This window comes from Salvia miltiorrhiza, chromosome 7, assembly GCF_028751815.1.
Source record: "Salvia miltiorrhiza cultivar Shanhuang (shh) chromosome 7, IMPLAD_Smil_shh, whole genome shotgun sequence".
In the NCBI taxonomy this organism is placed as follows: Eukaryota; Viridiplantae; Streptophyta; class Magnoliopsida; order Lamiales; family Lamiaceae; genus Salvia; species Salvia miltiorrhiza.
The window spans coordinates 9,582,275-9,601,981 of NC_080393.1; the positions used below are offsets into that span (position 1 = coordinate 9,582,275).

A 19,707-nucleotide genomic window follows, 5' to 3' on the forward strand; every position below is an offset into this window, starting at 1 on the left:
TACTGTTCAACGCTTGTTTAATTAGACTTTACTCATGAACTTGTACAATGTTTACTTTTTCTTGATTTTAAGTGGTCAACAACCTACTTTCAATGACTAAACGAGTGGTATTGATCCAACTTAAAAAGGTGCGGTATGTTTTAACCATTTATTTCTTCTCTCTCTCTCTTTGTTTTATTTTTTTATATAGATGTGATCATTTATTTATTGTTAATTACGGCGGATGTATTTATTAACTTATCCCATCCTACATATTGTATCTGCTAAATTGTTCTCAAAGTAACAAACCTTAGATAAAAGACAAAGGATAAATCACAAATCACCTCATTACATAGGATTCCTTTAATCAATTGGGGTGCATTCTCTAGACACAGATAAATCTCAAACAGCCCCGTTCCGGACTTTTCATGGGCCCTAGGCAGAATGAGAAAAAAAAAAGGCCCCTTTAACTGCATACAATTGTGTGTTTGTGGGCCATCTTTTTCAAAGGAATAAGATTAGAGTCTTTGGGCTTGTACTGCAAAAAAAGGCCCCTTTAACTGCTTCCACTTTCAAATAACCTCATTACATATGATTCCTTCACTCAATTAGGGTACATTCTTTTTTACGGACAACGATTACAAATATATATTTTCACTATTTTCCACTTATTTTATTGGTTGAAGGCAGAATGAAAAAAGTACTCTAGATAGTCCATTTCCCTTTAATTAATTTTCATTCTAATTTTTTCATAATTTATCATGGAGTATTTATGTAATATTTTCCTATGCATGTTTTTCTATCCGAGAACATGAGATAAAAAAAAGTGCAGACTATTAAAATATAACTTTTTTTTTTCTTTCTATCTTTTCTTATTCCTCATTTACATATGATAGATTTGCAGTAAAAGAAAACACATCCTTAAAGATAAAATAATCAAGAGTTGTGGGTAACCAACACAGTTACAATTAAAGGACCTTTACTTTTCATGATTGATAATATGATTGAGTATTTTTTTTATCTTCAATACAATGATTTTTCCAATTATATCCTTTCAGTAGAGTATAAATCAAGTAAAGGTAGCTCAAATTATAGACATTACTAAGAACTTTGAAATATTAATTCCAAAATCAATTTATTTTACTAATAAACGAACAATTAGAACAAGAGAAGTAAATTCACTCGTATCCAACCAAATCCACCAAAATAAACAAGGTAAAGAGCCATTAAGACAATCAACTCGCATAAATATCTGATTACATCAATAAACCAACTGACTTTTTTTATCAACCTGATTTCTGTAAAGAAGTTATGTTGTGAACACAAATAAAAGTTCTCATTCTAAGCTTGACTATAAACTCACCTATATATACAGCCAAAATTACAGAATAGGTGAGACTTCATTGCAAGATTTGGTCTCTCAATATATATAGAAGAAGCAAATCAAGCCTCTACAACTCATCAATCTAAAGCGAAATATATACAGAAAGAATATTCCATTATAATAATACATTATGTATCAGAACAAGGCTATAAACAATATTGTGATCTTTGTTTTGTTGTTAGTATATGCAGTGCAAGCAGCAGCTGACTTCAATCAATGCATGGCACCTTGTATTATTGGTTGCATTTTGGGAGAGGATAAATTTGTATGTGCATCCAAATGTCTTGCCAAATGTATCCTTAATCCAGATTCTGGTTCCATTATTTCAAGCAAGCTCTACTGCAATTTTGGTTGTGCAATTCATCAGTGTTCCAAATTTGGTGATGGTAGGTACTATCAACATCTTGTACATTAATTAATTCTTCTGCATGTACTTGAAAATATATAGGGTTAGTTGGCTCTAAATTCATAAATTATTAGTGAGTTGTGATTTTCCCAGTCTATAAAGTTGGTGAGTAAACACACATGAATTTTGATGTTCTGAAATTTCTCCAAAAAAAGATTCTAATAAGATTAAAATTGACATGACATCTGAATTTTTAGAAGTATCGATCAAAATTCTTAAAATTGGGGTTAGGATTTCTAAAAATTTCGATGTCATGTTATAAGTTTCGATTTTGTTGGAATATTTATTTTGGGAAAATTTTGGAAATAATAAAAGTTTATGTATTTATTCATCAACTTTATAGAATATAAAAACAAATTAAAATTCATTAATAGTCTATGAATTTAAGGCCAATTGACTCAAATATTTATACTACTTCTCATCGATATTGTTATGTTCAGGAATGAAGCAATATTATGCTAATTAAATTGATCATATAATATTGCAGATGTGAAGAAGGTTGATGATTGTGTGAGCACGTGCGAGACTGAAAAATGTGGCTGACACTTAATTAGTCTCCAATATCAGGAAATTAAATATTTTCGTTGAGAAGTAGATCTTATATATATAATTACTGATTTTTTCTGTCAGTTTTTTCATGATCATTAATTATAAACATCTAGTATTATTTTGTTATATAGACGCAAATTTGAGTTATATCTTATGAATAATATATCTATGAGGGAGAAAAATAATTTTAAAAAAAATATTTTACTGAAAATTATTTAGTTGATGTACTACAAAATATCCATAATTTTTGAACTTCATAGAGATAAAGTGATAAATTTAATACAGTACGTCGTAAGCCCTACCAAGGCCCATTTTCTTTCTAAACAAGCCCAAGTGTCATTACCCACTTGCCAGTCTTGCAAAATCTTAAACCCAACAAGGAAAATATTTGTCTCTCTTTATATCATACAATAATATTAAACTTTTATTTATTTGTTTTTTAGTTCCATTTACTATAATCTTGAAAATTAAACAATAAATTGAGAATTTTATTTACAACCAATAACTTCAATCATTATTTATTTGTATACTTATTAATAGCCTCATATAAAATTCTTTAGAAAATCCCAACAATCTATTCTAAAATATTTTAAAAATAAACATTACCATAAATTAAAAAATATAAAATACACTTATTAATTAAGACCATTTTTTCATTGAACTCTTTTCTTGTAAGAATAAAAAAGCAAAAATGAAAAAGAAAGAAAACTGCTTGCTAGGGGTTTAATCCCCTCTCTAGCTCCATGTGACTCCACTACTGATAAGAGATTATTATGAAAAGGTCATTATAAATTTAATTCTAAAAGTAAAATTAATAGTATTCCTTTCGTCCCACTTTGATAATATACATTACTTTTTCATGTACATATTAAGAAAATATAAATAATATTTTATAAAAAAAATGTAATTTATAATAATTATTTTGTTTTATCCTTATCTATTGTTTTACATATTAGTAAAAAAATAATGCAATTTAAATATAAAAAATATAAAATACAAAGTGGGATATTGGGAGTAATGAGTTATAAAATTCCGATCAGTGTAAATGATCGTTATAACTAATTTAAGGATACTGCCTAAAAAAACACTATTTTAAGGATACAAGAGTCTTTACAATAAGGGTAAACTTCAAAATAAATCACGAACTTTGACTCATTTTTCAATTTCAGCATCACTTTTAAACCTTTACAAATAAGTACAAATTCTTTTAAGTTTTTGCAATCAGGGCATCTCGTCCCAATTTACAATATCTTTTTCTCTTATTTATTCTTGCAATTAATTGTGTTATATCTCCACATACAATAGGTTCACTCAATGTCGTAGAAGAGGTGAGGAAGCCCTAATTGCAAAAATTTAAAAGAATTGGTATTTATTTGCAAAAGTTTAAAAGTGGTATTGAAATTGAAAAATGAGGCAAAGTTTGTGACTTATTTTGTAATTTGCCCTTACAATAATAATTGATTGATTACATGCGAGCTTGGAAGAGCTAGCCTGTGAACTTCCAAACTTTTATTTGACAATAACCCCTCTCAATGGGCTTTTAACACTATATATTATCAATATTTCACATATCATGCGTAGTAAATTGACATACAAATTAATGAACATAAGATTGCATGCATGTGGCGAAGTAATTTGTAGAGTTTAGGCTCCACAATAATTCTTGAGAGCATCCGAAGAGGTGGCAACAGCCTGTGAGTTAAGAAATTCAATAAACTTGTGATGATCAAAGGGCTTATAGAGTAAAGGGTGGTCTTCATCCACCAACTCATCTGGGGCCTTGATTAAGCTCCCAGGCTTCGGAACCGAAAATAATCCGATCGAGTATCGAGCTTCGTCTCCATTCATCGTCACTCTGTGAAGCGGAGAATGCAGCCGCCCGTTTGTCCATGCCTATCGTTATGTACATAATTAATCAATCGAGACAATATTTAATGGCAAGACTGCAAGATACGAGGCAACACCCTATACTAGCCAAAAGCATATAGTAATAGAAAATTATAGTTATATAAATAAAAATATGGAAATAGTAGCTATATTTTAATGTTATTCCCTTACACATTTATACGATTTACACGAATTTTGTGTGTAACGTAACACGAATTTTGATTACACACAAAATTTGTGTAACTATGTAAGGGCATAATAATGAAAAGATGGCTATTCTCATATTTTTATCCATATGGTTACAATTTCCTATATGAAAATGGCTAGAATTGGATATTTTCTTCATAAATATTATGGGGAAACTTTTCAAATCTCACATATATGTTATAACATGTATAAGGAAAAAAAAGGTAATCAAATTAATTAATTAGATAGAAGAAAGCTAACATAAAAATATAATTACATTAACAAGTGATATATAGTATATAGTCTAAATTATATTAATTAATTGTGAGCTTGATAGGATCGGAGGTGTTTGATTTGAGTGAAGTGATAATGCATGATTTGCGAAGAAGAAGAAAAATGAAGAATAAGTGAAGAAGATACATGAAATGAGATTCCGGCAAAGACAAAGAAGGAATAGGGAGATGATGGTCGTGCAGTGATCCATTTGTTGGCATGTTTGGTGAGAATTTCCAATCCGGCAACGTGATTGAGCTGCTGCAATATGGTGAGAATGTTCAAGTCCAGATGAGGTAACAATCCCGGTTGAGTCTCATGATTTGGAGGGCTATCATACTTCTGAACTCGAACAACGTAGTTGGTGGACCTCATGTGATCTTCCACGTGTTTCCCCACTCCACAGCTCTCCAACACCACCTTCCTCACAATCTTGTCTAATTCCCACAATTTTTCTATATACGACTGCACGCTCTTGCTGCTAACAAGGAACACACATTTCTCAATAAATTAAAGGAGTGGGATTGCCTTTTTAGATATATTAATTAATTTTACCTGAAAGATGGATTGCCTTGAGGCCACATGAGGTTGGTGAAGGAGTGGATTTGGTGAGGCGACGCGACGTCTTCGATCCCCAAACTTTCGTACAGGGGAAGAGTGGGAACTTGTCCAGTATAGCCGTGGTAAGGCCTTTCTGATTTGTTGCATAATTTCACCTCTAAAGGAAGATCAAATAGTTGTTTCAATCCATCAAGAACCGATTCTCTCAGATCAACAGGAATCTGATCGAATGTGGCTTCGAAGCAACCGTAATCTTCCAAGGCTTGCCTAACTTGGACTTTCGTAGACTCCCATGTTTCACTTTCGTGTTTGAGGTTCGACAACTCTATTACAGGAAGCTTTAGGCTTTCAGAACCCATTTTGTTATGGAACGAACAATGTATATTTGGAGATATTTATATGTATAGGTATAAGCAACTTAAATACACATTTGCACAAGTTAATTCAAGATCAAGCTATGTTGAGATTTGGTTTTTGTTTAACCAAATCTTTCAACTATATTTTTACGAGTGAAAAAAACTTATGGTCTTATTTTATTATCTAGATTATAATAAGAGGCAGCCCAATAATGGTTTTCATGATGTTTATGTTCACAACATGTTTTGGGAAGTTGAAGGAAATTGTAAATTGCGTCTGACAGACAATTTTGGGTCCAGATGGGAAATTAAGCTTACATATTTAAACTAATGATATATAGATTTCTTGAAGCTTTTCCTAAATCTTCTCTACCGTTTTCCATGATAATCTTTGAAATCTTTTATTCGCTTCATTGTCCAACCTAATCTAATCAGTTATGCTTCACTATCCACTGTTGGAAAGAACACATTGATGTGGAAATGCCACGTACGTGAACATTATAACAATCAATTATATTTGATTACAATTAAAATAATTTTTTATTTTATAGGAATTATTATTACTAATTTACTACTATAAATGAAAATAATTCTTAGAATTCACAAACATATATGCGACACAAAATTAAGAATTAATTCACGTTCACGTCCATCATTCTGCAAAAGAAGAAGAAGTTCATGCATATATGGGGTTGGTAAACCGGTCCCGGTTTTTTAATTAAAACAGTAACCTATCGATAACCGGTTTTCTGGGCTGATAATCGGTTTTTTCGGTTCGGTTCGGTTCGGTTAATCGATTAGTTTTTTTTCAGTTAATCGGTTAATCGATTTAACTGGTCGGTTAACCGGTTTAAATTTATTAAATTAATTATTTTATATTTTATTTTATATTAAAATTTTGAAAATCCCTCAAATTAGTTAGGGTTCTCTCTCTCACAGACTGTCTCACTTCAGCACGCTGCACGCCACTTCCTTCCGACGTTCGGCGCATCTTCCCACCGGCACCGGCGCCGCTGCCCCCGTGCTCAGCCTGCAGGCGGTAGGCCGCAGCCGCTCTCCCAGCTCCTTTCTCCCATCACCGACTTCCGGCTGCCGTCGCCTCCAGCCCCTTTATTCTCACATCACTTCTCCACCATCGTTCTTCTTCTCACATCGGCTGCATTGACTTGTTCTTACACCAATGGTGAGCCTTTGTCTCGTTAGCCTTTGATTTAGTGGTTTAGAGTAATGTATTCTTGGGATGGATATAGCTTCATTTGAAATAGGCAAATCATTTATGGCACTCTTGTGATAAGATATGAGCTCTTAGAAGTCTTGTATATTGCAACATTTGTTGCCTAATATTGAGCTTTATAGGTTGAATAGTTGATTACTTGGGGTGGGGGACATTATTGTGTCGTGGGTGATAATAGATATTTACCATAATGTATCACTACTTGCTTCCGCAGTGATGTTTGTTGATGCATTTCCATACTATATGTTTTTTGCAACATTGCATCGCAGAAACAATCAATTGTACCATCCTTGTTTTTCTGCACAAACATTATTCCTTTAATTCTTGTAAGTAAGATTGGATTACCATCCTTCAAACGAAAGACAATATAAAACTATAAAAATGACTTTTCAATAATCAATACTCAATAGTCATCTTCTAAGGATCTTACTCGAATTTGTTTTAAGGAAACCGTGACTCACAACTAACATGTCTCTTGTTTTTGCCACCTCTGTTTCACTACGTTTTGTGTCTATTCCATTTTATAGCATTCACTTTGTTAGATATTTTAGGATAAAATAGATAAATTAACTTGCTAGATGCTGTTTTATTGTTTTGAACTTGTTAGATATTCCAGTTCCCCTAATTTTATTGTTTTGAATTTGTTTTATCTAACCTCTTGTTAGAGTTATTCTTTTTTCTTTTTCTTTTAATATAAAATTACCAATCTCTATAAAACTATTTTTTGTTCCAAATAATCACAAATTATGAGTTGGTGGTGTGGATAAGACTCTCAATCTTTCCTCCAAAAGTCAAGAGTTCAAATTTTATTGCTCATAATTTGAATTTTTTTTAATTTGATAATCTGCCTCAAAGTAAACCGATTAACCGAATTAATCGGTTTATTCTAACAAATTCAGAAATTGGGCATTAATCGGTTAATACCGGCCAAAGTAACAGGAAGAATTTCTCCTAAGCCAGCAGGTTTGCAATTTCATTAGTTTGTGTGTGTTGTGTGTTGAGGGTGAAGGTTTAATTATCTTGATCGACGATCGTAGATGGCCTCGAAATTGATTGTGGTAAAATGGACTTGGCCTTCTGAACATTTAATTTCTTTGGAACTGATGCAATTAAACCTCACCAAAAAGCAATACTCGAAGAATTTGGAGCGAATAAATGAGTTCATCATGTTATCATTTGTCTATATACTTAAATGAAATAAAAGAATTTGGAAGCATTCTTGCTGACAAAACAGAGCAGATGACAAAATGAGTATCCACCAACAAGGTAACAACCACATAGTAAACTCAATTTCAAAATAATTTATAACCAATGTGGAACATGAATCATGATTTAACGATGCCCCCTACTAGGTAACAATCACACACTAAACTTGATTTTAAATAAATTTTGAACCAATGTGAAATATGAATCCAAGAACAACAGCCTGAGCTTGATCTATACAAGTAAGAAAAATAAAGTTAGCATTTCCACCTCAGAAAATCATCTATATATCTCCGATTTCCCTGTCCCCGAACATTAATTACATAACTGAATAAAATGAAATTAAATGCATATTTCCGAAACGGCACTAGAAATAGATGTATTAATAGCGGAAAACTTCATCTTATTTTCTTTTTTATCTTTTTTTTTTCTTCCTGAATTGGAGTAGCAATTAAATCAGATTTCGAAAACACTAGCTAGGAATACTAGTGTAGTTTACTGTATGACAAATTTCGATAATAAGTACTAGAAATTTTATGACCAATTGTGGTTACGTTTCTCCCAATTAATTACCTACCTCTATGAAGCCATGAAATTAATACATTTCCACCAAAGAATATATATTGGCTCGACTATTGTATGCGTCTCACCTTTCTTCACTTATTAATGCTATACACACAAATTGATGTCCAATCAAAGTACAAAACATAATCTGCATGTCTATTTTCTCCTTTTATTAAATACTGGAAGTAGAAGTCCAAATTATAAAAGAATTCCATAAAATGGCAAGATTACCATCCAAACAGTACATTTTTCAGATTGACTAATTTTATACGTTCATATAATTGTTATATATATGATAACACTAATGTTTTTATAATATTTAATGTTCTTATAATGTCAATTACATAGGGAATTAAGAGTTTGATATTTGAATTGCTTTATATGGTGAAATGTGATATTTGCTCGTACTTTGATAAAATTTATAGAAATATTAAATTGAAATAGGAAAAGTTGCCTGAATGAAAGTTGCAGATAACTCGATACGAGTTCGTGGATACAAACGAATCGTATATTAGAATTCAAACAAGGAAGATATGGTTGAAATAAGAAAATCATGCGCAATAGTGAATAGTAGACCTGAGCGTATTTTGCCTAGATTCGAGTTTTTCTCTGTATTTTTCCTATGCCTATATGTAGGTCCCTTTGTTGACTTTTAGACACACTTTTTTCATACCTTAGCTTTATAATTTGTTATTTTCTCTATTTTTATTGCTTAGATTTATTTTTATTCAAGGATTTCATCTGGATTAATTCAAGTTGTTCAACTGAATTCTTTTTCGGGTTTTAACAGTTTAATTTAATTTAATTCAATTATTTTTCTTTAAACTCTGTCTTTTATTCATTTAAGGGGTTTTAAGAAATAAAACCACGAATTAGTTTGATATTGTAATTTTAACCTGACTTTTGAAGTGTGGCGAATTAAATCACCACCTTTTCAATTTTTGCAATTTTGTCCCTATTTTTATTGAGTTGGGGTTTACGTGAATTGGTTCGCCACATAATATTCATGTTACGATGTTGTTTGCAATTAGTGCATCATTTTTCACCAAATATATCCAACAGTCGGTATGTTCACACTGCACAGACATCAGTAAGCAAAATCGGCTCCCAAAGGATTGGCGAGAATTTCTCTAAATAGAGCCTGCAAGGTAACCAATGAATTTTAAAGATTATATAGGAAAAATATTAAATATAAAAATAAATAAATAAAATTTAAAAGAATTGCAACCGTTTGCAGTCTAAAGAATGAATAAAAATTTCAACAATAAAGAAAAATAAATCCAACAATCAATTAAGTCCACCCTACCTTAATTAATTATTCTGATCATTTATGCAAATATAACTTTAATTCATGCACGCAAATCAGTTATAACCACCGAAAACGCTTTGACGTGATCTTATATTTCCTTAGTTATTTGGTAATCAAGAAGACACGTCACTAATTACTATCCTAATCGACTGACAACCGTAAATGATGCTCTATAGATTTAATTAGTCAACAACATTAATTTCTAGAGAAACCTGATTCAAAATCATTAAACTCTTACTCACGATATTGAATTAAGACCGTTTTCCCTTGACCTTGATTTGTCAATTTACCACTATTCAAATTTAAACCACAATTTTATTTTATTTTTATAATTTAAACCACAATTAAGTATGACCGATTTAATTGTTGTATAATTAATTTCAACCCACTAAATATTGCGCACTATCTAATAAATTAAAACAATTAATATGGATAAACACAGAGAATCACAGATACAAACATAAAATAAGATATAAGAACAAATTATATCTCACAGAATAATTTTGCTAGTGCTTCTCTAATCGTTACCGAAATAAATGAAATTAACTAGAAATTATAATAAAATAAACTAAAAGAATTAAATAATTAATTGCGAAAGAATGAGTGATGGAAGAAAAATAAAATTTGTATAATGCCCAAGCAATTCTCGTCTAGCTTTACTCCAAAAAAAAAAAAAAAAAAAAAAAGAAATCTCGTATAGCTTCTTCTGGTCCAAGTGTGCGTGTGTTTTAAAATTTAGAACAGTACCATCTATAAATATTAGTACTAATAGATAGGAAAGGCTCTCCGGCCCAAGGCAATGGCCAAGCCCATTAAGAAATATAATAAAAGCACCTCAGCCCATTAAAAGACCAAATAAATAAAAAGCATCGTCAGCCCACATTAAAATCTCTACGCCTACTTCACTTCGGTCAATATTCAGACGATATGTGCATACTGCTCAGTATCACCTGCACAACTTTTTCTTCACAAATTATTTACTTATAAACTTTTTCAAAATTGAGCTTCTTCTCCCAAATCTATCAAAAACCATTAAGAATTTCTTGAGATTTGAAATCGTACCCAAGAGATCATACTCCCTCCGTCCATGAAAGAATTTTCTAGAAGGGAGTGGCATAGATTTTAATAAAAAAATATTGTTGAGTGTATTGAGAGTGAATAAAAGGTAGTTGAGTGTATTGGGAGTGGTGAAAATGTGTTATAATTAATATTGAAAATTGTTAAAAGTGAAAAGTAAGAGGATTATAAGTGGTGGGGTATAGTCCAAAAATAGGTAGGAAGTTTTTTCGTGGACGTCCCAAAAAGGAAAGATATGAAGTTCTTTCGTGGACGGATGGAGTATATAGCATAAATCAAGTGTAGAAATTATACGAAAAATACCAAAAATATGAATATAAAATACACTTAATTAATCAGTAATAAATTTGCTGAATATTGAAAATTAATTAAGATGCAGATACAGGATACAGTCCCTTTATAATTTGAGAAAAATTTTAATTAAAATTGTATAAAACGACGTCATTTAGGCCTCACAAAAACTACTTCGTCTTTACTAATCCATGTAAGTTTCAATTTCACACTCTATCTACTGAAAAAACAAAAAAAAAATGGAGGAACGAAATTGAAAAAATTGGAAAGGTGGTAATTAATTCGCTCCACTTCAAAAGTCACGCTAAAATTGCAATCTCGAACTAGTTTGTGATTTTATTTCTCGAAATCCCTGTACACTTAATTATATCTAACTAGCTTATTTTATGATTCTAGAATTTGCATAGTTGGTTGAATTTATGTGATTGGTTTGTTTATATCATACTGCCTTCTAATTTCTGATTTATAATTCTTGATTCTAATTTCTTGTGGATTATCTGACCAATAATTCGCATGTTTAATTATTTAATTTGAAACCCAACAGATATAACTATTTAATAGATTCAGGAATGTGTGATATGATTTTAACCTTGAGACCCAACGGAGATAGGTGAATCATAAGGAGTTATTCTTATGTGCTTTTGGAATTTAGTAGATTTTCTTAAGACTTAGCGGAAATAGAAAATTTACTAATCGTATAGACTACTATAGCAAAAGTGTGTGATTATTTATGTGATCTTTCATTTGGATTAGATTAAACTGATAATCGGATTAATAGGTTAACTATGTAGATATTTCAATGCGGTTAAAGGTGCTCATGAAAGACGCAGTAACATTGCTCCGCTGAGAAGCTCTTATTTGGAGTTTGGTGCTTTTATTGATGGTACGCGGTTTATTGAATCTCCTACTGAGGGTTTGCGCTTCACCTGGTCGGGCCGTCGGCTTTTTCCTCATCACATGGAGTCGGTGTTGGATAGAGCGCTTTTCTCGCAAGAGTTTGCTGACATTTGGGATTCTGTGGTGACTTCTGCTCTTCCTCGGCTCTCTTCGGACCACTCTCCGTTGGTTTTACAATGCCGAAAAGTGTTACCGTTGCAACGTAGACACTTCAGATTTCTCAATATGTGGGTGCTTCATCCCACCTTTTTGGACATGGTTTCGGATTCTTGGTCGGCACAGACTACTGCTTCTTTCCCGATTGTGAATGTCATGTTAAAGTTGAAGAACCTCCGAGCTTGCTTCCGGGTTTGGAATCGTGAGGTCTTCGGCAATGTGGATTCCTCCGTTCGCAGGCTGCAAAATCAACTGATGGATGTTCAGAAAAGAATCTCCGAGATTGGCTACACGGAGAGCCTTTTCGATGATGAGATAAAACTCCAAGCGGAGTTAAATGGCACTCTCACACAAAAGAATAGCTTACTCCAACAAAAGAGTCGGATTACTTGGCTGCATGATGGCGACAGGAACACTAAATTCTTCCATAGAGTCGTTAAATTCAAAAAGAGAAACGGCCCGATCACACGTTTGAACATTGATGGGACTGACGTCTATGAGCCCAGGACTATAGAGCAACACATTGTTAATCATTTTGCTACGCTCTTCACAGATGATGGTAGTCCGTTGGCGGATTCGGTGGAAATTGAAGCTTTCTCGACGCATGCGGTGACGGATGAGCAGAATAATCTCTTAGTCCGTATTCCTGGTGAGGGAGAAATTATGGCTACTGTTTTCGGCATGGATGCAAACAGTGCTCCTGGTCCCGGTGGCTTCTCGGGTATGTTTTTTCAGACTTGCTGGGGTATTATTAAGAGTGATGTGATTATTGTTGTTCAGACGTTTTTTCGTCATTCCTATTTGCCGAATGGGTGTAATTCTAACACCATGATTCTCATTCCTAAGAAAGACACGGTTGACTCGGTGTCTGATCTTCGTCCCATCGTGCTCTCCAACTTCTTTTTCAAGATTATTTCGAAGATCATGGCTGCTAGACTTAGCGTGGTTGCCGCTGCTCATGTTTCGCCTAATCAGTTTGGTTTTATTAGTGGGCGTAATATCCACGACTGCATTATGCTTAGCTCGGAGGGCTTTAACTGTATGCAGCGCACCAACAGAGGCCTTAATATGGCTTGTAAAATTGATATTAGAAAAGCTTTTGACACGATTAGATGGGGCTTCATCGTTCAGGTTCTTCGGGCGACGGGCTATCATGAGGATTTCATTCGGTGGGTTCAGATCATCTTTACTTCGGCAAGGATTTCGATTCTCTATAATGGGAACCTTAGTGGTTATTTTGCCTGCTCACGGGGCGTAAGGCAAGGAGACCCTCTTTCTCCAATTTTATTTGGAATTGCCGAGGATGTGTTGAGCAACATTTTTCAGAGCTGTGTGGAATCCTCGCATTTGATTCCAATGGGCTTCAGCAGGACTACTAATTTCCCTACTCACTTATTTTACGCTGATGACATCATTTTATTTTGCAAGGCTACTGTTCAGAATGCTCGCAAAATACAAGAGATTATCAACTATTATGGGTCTATCTCGGGTCAGATCTGTAGCTCTGAAAAATCGAATATCTTCTTCGCCAGGAGAGTTCCAACGGACAGACGACGTGCAATTCAGCGTGCTTTGCATTTCTCCATTGGTTGTTTGCCCACTTCCTACCTTGGGGTGCCTATTTTTATTGGGAGGAGACGCAAGGCTTTCTTTTTGCCGATTTATGACCGGATTGTTCAAAAGTTTGCCCGTTGGAAAGGACTTCAGCTTTCTATAGCTGGTAGACTTTGTCTGGTTAAATCGGTCATACAAAGCTCGCTGGTGCACTCGATGATGGTTTACAAGTGGCCGAATTCTCTCCTTCACTCGCTGGATAGAAAGTGCAGAAACTTTGTGTGGACTGGAAGTGTGGATAAAAAGCCAACTTGTGTGGTTAGTTGGGGATGTGCCTGCTCTATTAAAGAGGAAGGGGGTTTGGGAATTCGTTCTTTCACCCTCATGAATAAATCTTACCTGATGAAATTAGCTTGGAAGATGATTAAAGGTGTGGATTGGGTGCACCAAATTATTAGAACCCGTTACCTCACAAAATTCGGTTATGCTAAGTTTTCGGTTGCTAATTCGCCGATCTGGGTTGGGGTCAAACATGAGGTGAATCAACTGGTGGAGAATACTTACTCTTGCGTCAATGGCGGTGATAATACTTTTTTCTGGCGTGATGATTGGCTTGGATACAAGTTGGTGGACAAGCTAAAAATCCCACATTATATGCATGAGTACCTTAACTTCTCGGTGAGGGATTATTTCTATGACGGAGTGTGGCATTTCTCGGCCTCCTTTGTTAACCGTTTTCCCGAAGTGGTTGCGGACATTCTGCTCGTGCCGATGAGTAGTGATTCTGATTCCCGCTACTGGAAAAACTCGATAAAGGGAGACGTCTCGGCTGCTCTTGCTTTCTCTAGTTTATGCCACGGTTTTCCCAAAGTGACGTGGGGAACTTGGATTTGGGAGCCGTTTATCCCTGTTCGACGGTCCATTCTATGTTGGAGGGTTATACATGGTCGTCTTCCCACGTTGGATATTTTAATCCGACAAGGTTTCTCGACTCCGAATGGTTGCTCTATTTGCTTCTTGGGGGCGGAATCGATATCTCACTTAATGTGGGAGTGCTCGAAAATTAGGATTTTGTGGAAAGAGCTGCTTTCTTGGTTTCAGTTGGATCATCTTCGGGCGTGCACCGATATTCATGATTTTCTCGTTGCGGCTTGGAATGTCACTTTGAGCACTCGCCTTAGGGCTTTCTGGAAAGCTGGGATTATATCCCTCATGTGGAAAATTTGGGATTGCAGGAATAGGATCATTTTCGAGAATGTCAGTTTTGAAGGTCGATCTATTTTGGCTTTTGTGAGAAGTTTTGTCAAGGAGATTGACAACACGTCGATGAACCTGGGCAATACTAATAGCTCTTGGACTGATTATATGATCTCTCGAAACCTCGGTGTGAATAACAAGGTGGCGCCTCCTCCTCGTATGACTGAAGTGCACTGGTGGCCTTCGGTTCATCACTGGATTAAAGTTAATACTGATGGTTCTGCACTTGGCTCGCCGGGAATTATCGCCGCTGGAGGAGTTTTCAGGGATAACTGGGCGGTGGTGCGTGGCTGTTTCCATATTAAAGGAGGCGTTGGGTTTGCTTTTGAAGCGGAGCTGTTGGCAATTATCACGGCCATCAACATTGCTCACAGTAGGCAATGGTTGCACCTGTGGATTGAATCTGACTCGACTTATGTCGTGCGTCTTCTGGAGTCCAGGACAATGGCTGTCCCGTGGCGTTTTATTGCCTCCTGGAAACAGGCTCTCCACCACCTTCGTGATATTTCGCTGATGGTTACGCACATCTACAGGGAAGGCAATCAGCCGGCTGATATAATGGCGAATAACGATCGTCGGGAGGGATGGTGGCCTTTCGCGATTGAGGAAATTAAGCTCGCGGTGTCGCGGGACATGTCTACACATAGTTATGTTCGTGCTAGCAGGTAGTTCGAGCTTGGTGGTGAGTCGTTTTTGCTGGGACTGTGATGTTTGGGTTTTTTGGCTGGATGGAAGCGGCTGGATGAGTGGGAGGAGAAACTCGAAAAGAGGGAATGGGTTTGATGCTTTTGTCGAACAGTTGGAGGACAATTATGCTCAATAGTTGGTTTGGAACTTTGGTCGAATACTTGGTGGCCGCCTCTCACTTGGCTGTCATCTCGGTTTTTCATGGTTCTCACGCTTGCGTGGATTTCAACAACAAGCAGTCGGTTGACATGAATTATTGGGCTCGGCTGTTGGATTCGGTTTTTTTAGACTTGGAGGACAAATTGGTTCAAAAAGTTGGCTTGGGACTTTGGGCGAAGCTTGGTGGTCGTCTCCCACATGGCTGTCACCATGGATCTTCTCGTTTGTAATGCGGCACAGGTGGCGAGGTTTGCTGGCTCGGAACGCGGACGTGAGCTCCCGGCGACGGCATATAACCGGTCGGGATGCTTTCTTAGGCTGGATCGTTCCTTTTGTTGTGCTCTCGGCGACGCGGCACAGGTGGAGAGGTTTGATGGCTCGGAGCGCGGACGAGAGCTCCCGGCGACGGCATATAATCGGCCGGGATGCTTTCTTAGGCTTGATCGTTCTTTTAGTCGTGCTCTCGGCGACGGCGTATAATCGGCCGGGTAGCATGATTAAACGGGGGTGGTTTTTTAGTGAGCTTACGGCGACGGCGTATAACCGGCCGGATAGCTTGGTTTTTTTGTTATGGCATTTAGGCGACGGCGTCTTACCGGCCTTATGCCTTTTTCTTGCTGCTTTTCTTGAGGGAAGAGCCGGGACTGTTTGGGGACGATGGTTAGGCCGGAGTTCTGGAAACTTTCCCTTCCGCCCTTCCCTCTTTTTCCTTTTCTCTTTTTTCTCTCTAGACGGGTACTCTTTTTCCTTCTCACGGTTTTTCCCATGGGGTTTTCCGTGACAAGGTTTTAATGAGGCTCGGCCCTTAGTCTGCTTCTCTGTGCTTTCAAGGGTTTCTTAGGGTTTTTTTTCCTTTTTCTTTTAATAAAATCGTATTTAATAATGTAGATTTAATTAATGTGATTGTATTTCATAGGACCAATATTTTTATTCTTGATTTTTATAATTTGATTTTAGTTATTTGTATCGCATTAGTCTAGTTCTAGTTCACCATCATATTTATGTTAAGTTGTCTGAATATTAAATAGGTACTAGTGCGCAACCCGTCGAAATTCGACAGGAAATTTTAACTTATTATATAAATTATTTTTAAATTTATTTAATTTAAGGTAATATAGTTGAAATTATATTAATTTGAATCATATTTCTCAATTAAATGTTAACCTTTTGTTAGAATAATAAATATTCTTTTTATGTAGATTTTTATTTAATAATATTTTGAAAAATGTATCGATATTGAAAATTTTATTTCATCTGAGCATCATCTCGTCTGAACATTGTAGGATCATATCATAATCTAAATTTCGGAAGACGACAACTTACGTTTGAACATCAAACTTTTGAGTATCATCTCGTCTATACCTTAAAATACAAAAAAATGAATTTTTATGCGTCAAGTTTTTTTAACATCACTATCTGAAGCTTTAAAAATCAAAGTTGAATTGTGAGATTGTATGATTTGGAGCTTCTAACATCATAACTAACTTGTAAACATCATTTTGTATGGAACTTGAAAAAATCTTGACAAACTTTTATGCATTATTAGTTCTAAATATTATAATTTGGTTCCAAGAATCATCTCGTTTGGAGCTAAAAAAAATAAATTTAACTTGTGAGTATCATCTCATTTGAACTTTGAATGACCACAATTAAGTTACAAGAATTATCTTGTGTGTAGCTTTAAAGATCATTATCATCTTTAGCTTGTAAGATCATAACTAACTTCTAAATATCATCTTGTATGCAGCTTGAAAAATCTTGACAATTTTTTGTGCATTATTTCATGTGAAGCTTGAAATATCATAATTGGGTTTCGAGCATCATTTCGTTTGAAATTTGAAAGAATAAAATGGACTCGTGAACATTAATTATCTTCAAATCTTGAGTTTCGAGCATCATTCCGTTTGAAAATTGAAAGAATAAAATTGACTCGTGAACATTATCTCGTTTGAAGTTTGAAAGACCATAACTAAGTTTTGAAAATCATCTCGTGTGTAGCTTAAGAAAGTTGACACGAGATTCAAATTGTATTAATTTATTTAGTAATTTAATTGATAGATTTTCATAAAAAAAATCTATGTTGAATCCAAATTTTATTTTTAAAATTTTATACAAAATATATTATTTTATAATCAAATTAATTTGAAGAAATAATTTACTTAATAAAACCAATTTATTTTTTCAAATTAAATTAATTAGACCATGTATTTAATTAAATGAATTTGGTCAAATTAAATTGACAAAACAATTCAAATTGTATTGTCTCAATCATTCCGCCAATTAAATGTAGATTTTTAATTTGGAGAGCAAGAACTTATTCTTGTATAAGTTTTATTTTGGTGAAATCTTTTAAAAATACTCAATGTGAAATGAGGTGATTTATATGCATTCTTCACTCGATTGAGATTATTATAAATTTGATACATGATTAAAGATTTCTAATACTCTCTCTGTCCGCCAAGATTATGTAAAAATTACTATATTTGGCGTCCGCCAAGATTATGTCACTTTCCTTTTATGGCAATGGTCCCACCATCTTCTTTAATATTTTATCCTTACTAACACTCTTTATTTACAAAAAACCCACTCAAAAACTCAATCTCAACCACACATCTCATAAAGTGGTGGGACCCTTTCTCCACTACATCAAAATCATCACCAATTTTATTAAATCCCGTGCCCAAGCAATTTTACATAATTTTGGCGAACGGACGGAGTATATTTTAACATCATATCCTCTATTGTTCTTTATCTAAATACTTCATGTATGCATTACTAATTTCATAATTTATTATTATTATTATTATTATTATTATTATTATTATTATTATTATTATTATTATTATTATTATTATTATTATTATTATGGACGAACAGAAACAAATAAAGTTTGCATAAATGAAAAATATATTTTTCTTCCCTATATAAATAAAATGTATGAATTTATTTTATAAAAAATAAAAATAAAATTTTAATTATTTTGATAGACATAAAATAAGATTTTGTTTTAAAGTAATCAGTTTATAGAATTTGTGCCTTATTATGCAAACATGTAAATCAATGACCGGACCCGTTTATAATTTACATATACGTGCATGTCTCAATTCAAACTTAATTTAAAATTAATTTTATTGAAAATTAAGAATAGAAATATTATATATATATATATGTGTGTATATATATATATATATATATATATATATATATATATATATATATAAGAGCATTTCTTAAGATAATATAGAAGGGCTAAAATAAGAGCATTTCTTAAGATATAAAATAAGAATCATTTTCAGCCCTTAGATCATCAAGATCTACGGTTGATTCGTAATCCTGTTGGATGGATTTATGGTCCTGAGTTCGAATCACAAAGGTAGCAAAAATTTATTTTTCACAATTCATACCTTTATACAGCGAATTCATACGTGTTCTACACAAAATTCATACATTAAAAATTGTTCTTATTTCTTATTTTAAGATGTGCTCTCACGGTAGCCCACCCCTATATATATATATATATATTCATACAATATACTCCCTTCGTCTACCAAAAATATGCCACAATTTTCTTTTTAGTCCGTCCACAAAAAATATGCCACATCCATTTTTAATAGTAGAGTCCACACCATTCCACTCACATTTAAACTCAGACCCTTACTCCACTACCAACTTCACTCACATTTTATTAAAACCCGTGCCGAAAGTAAAGTGGCATATTTTTGGTGGACGGAGGGAGTA

The 19,707-nt window shown here is 34.0% G+C and overlaps 2 protein-coding genes across 3 annotated transcripts; one reads left to right on the forward strand and one right to left on the reverse strand.

The window, feature by feature from the left end:
- Positions 1-3,686: 3,686 nt before the first annotated feature.
- Positions 3,687-5,736, reverse strand: LOC130992423 (probable 2-oxoglutarate-dependent dioxygenase AOP1). 2 transcript variants are annotated; one of them, XM_057917047.1, is made up of 3 exons: positions 5,220-5,736; positions 4,812-5,142; positions 3,687-4,211 (listed from the first exon to the last, which is right to left on the reverse strand). In XM_057917047.1, exons 1-3 carry the CDS (start codon positions 5,582-5,584, stop codon positions 3,963-3,965), a joined length of 945 nt encoding a protein of 314 aa, XP_057773030.1. In that variant the 5' UTR covers positions 5,585-5,736; the 3' UTR covers positions 3,687-3,962. The 2 variants fall into 2 exon arrangements, with proteins under 2 accessions (XP_057773030.1, XP_057773029.1); XM_057917046.1 differs by having other exon boundaries at positions 4,812-5,145; positions 5,220-5,631.
- A 6,092-nt stretch (positions 5,737-11,828) lies between these two features.
- On the forward strand, positions 11,829-16,199 carry LOC130993790 (uncharacterized). The gene is made up of 3 exons (XM_057918828.1): positions 11,829-11,869; positions 12,051-15,788; positions 15,923-16,199. Exons 1-3 carry the CDS (start codon positions 11,829-11,831, stop codon positions 16,197-16,199), a joined length of 4,056 nt encoding a protein of 1,351 aa, XP_057774811.1.
- Positions 16,200-19,707: the final 3,508 nt, after the last annotated feature.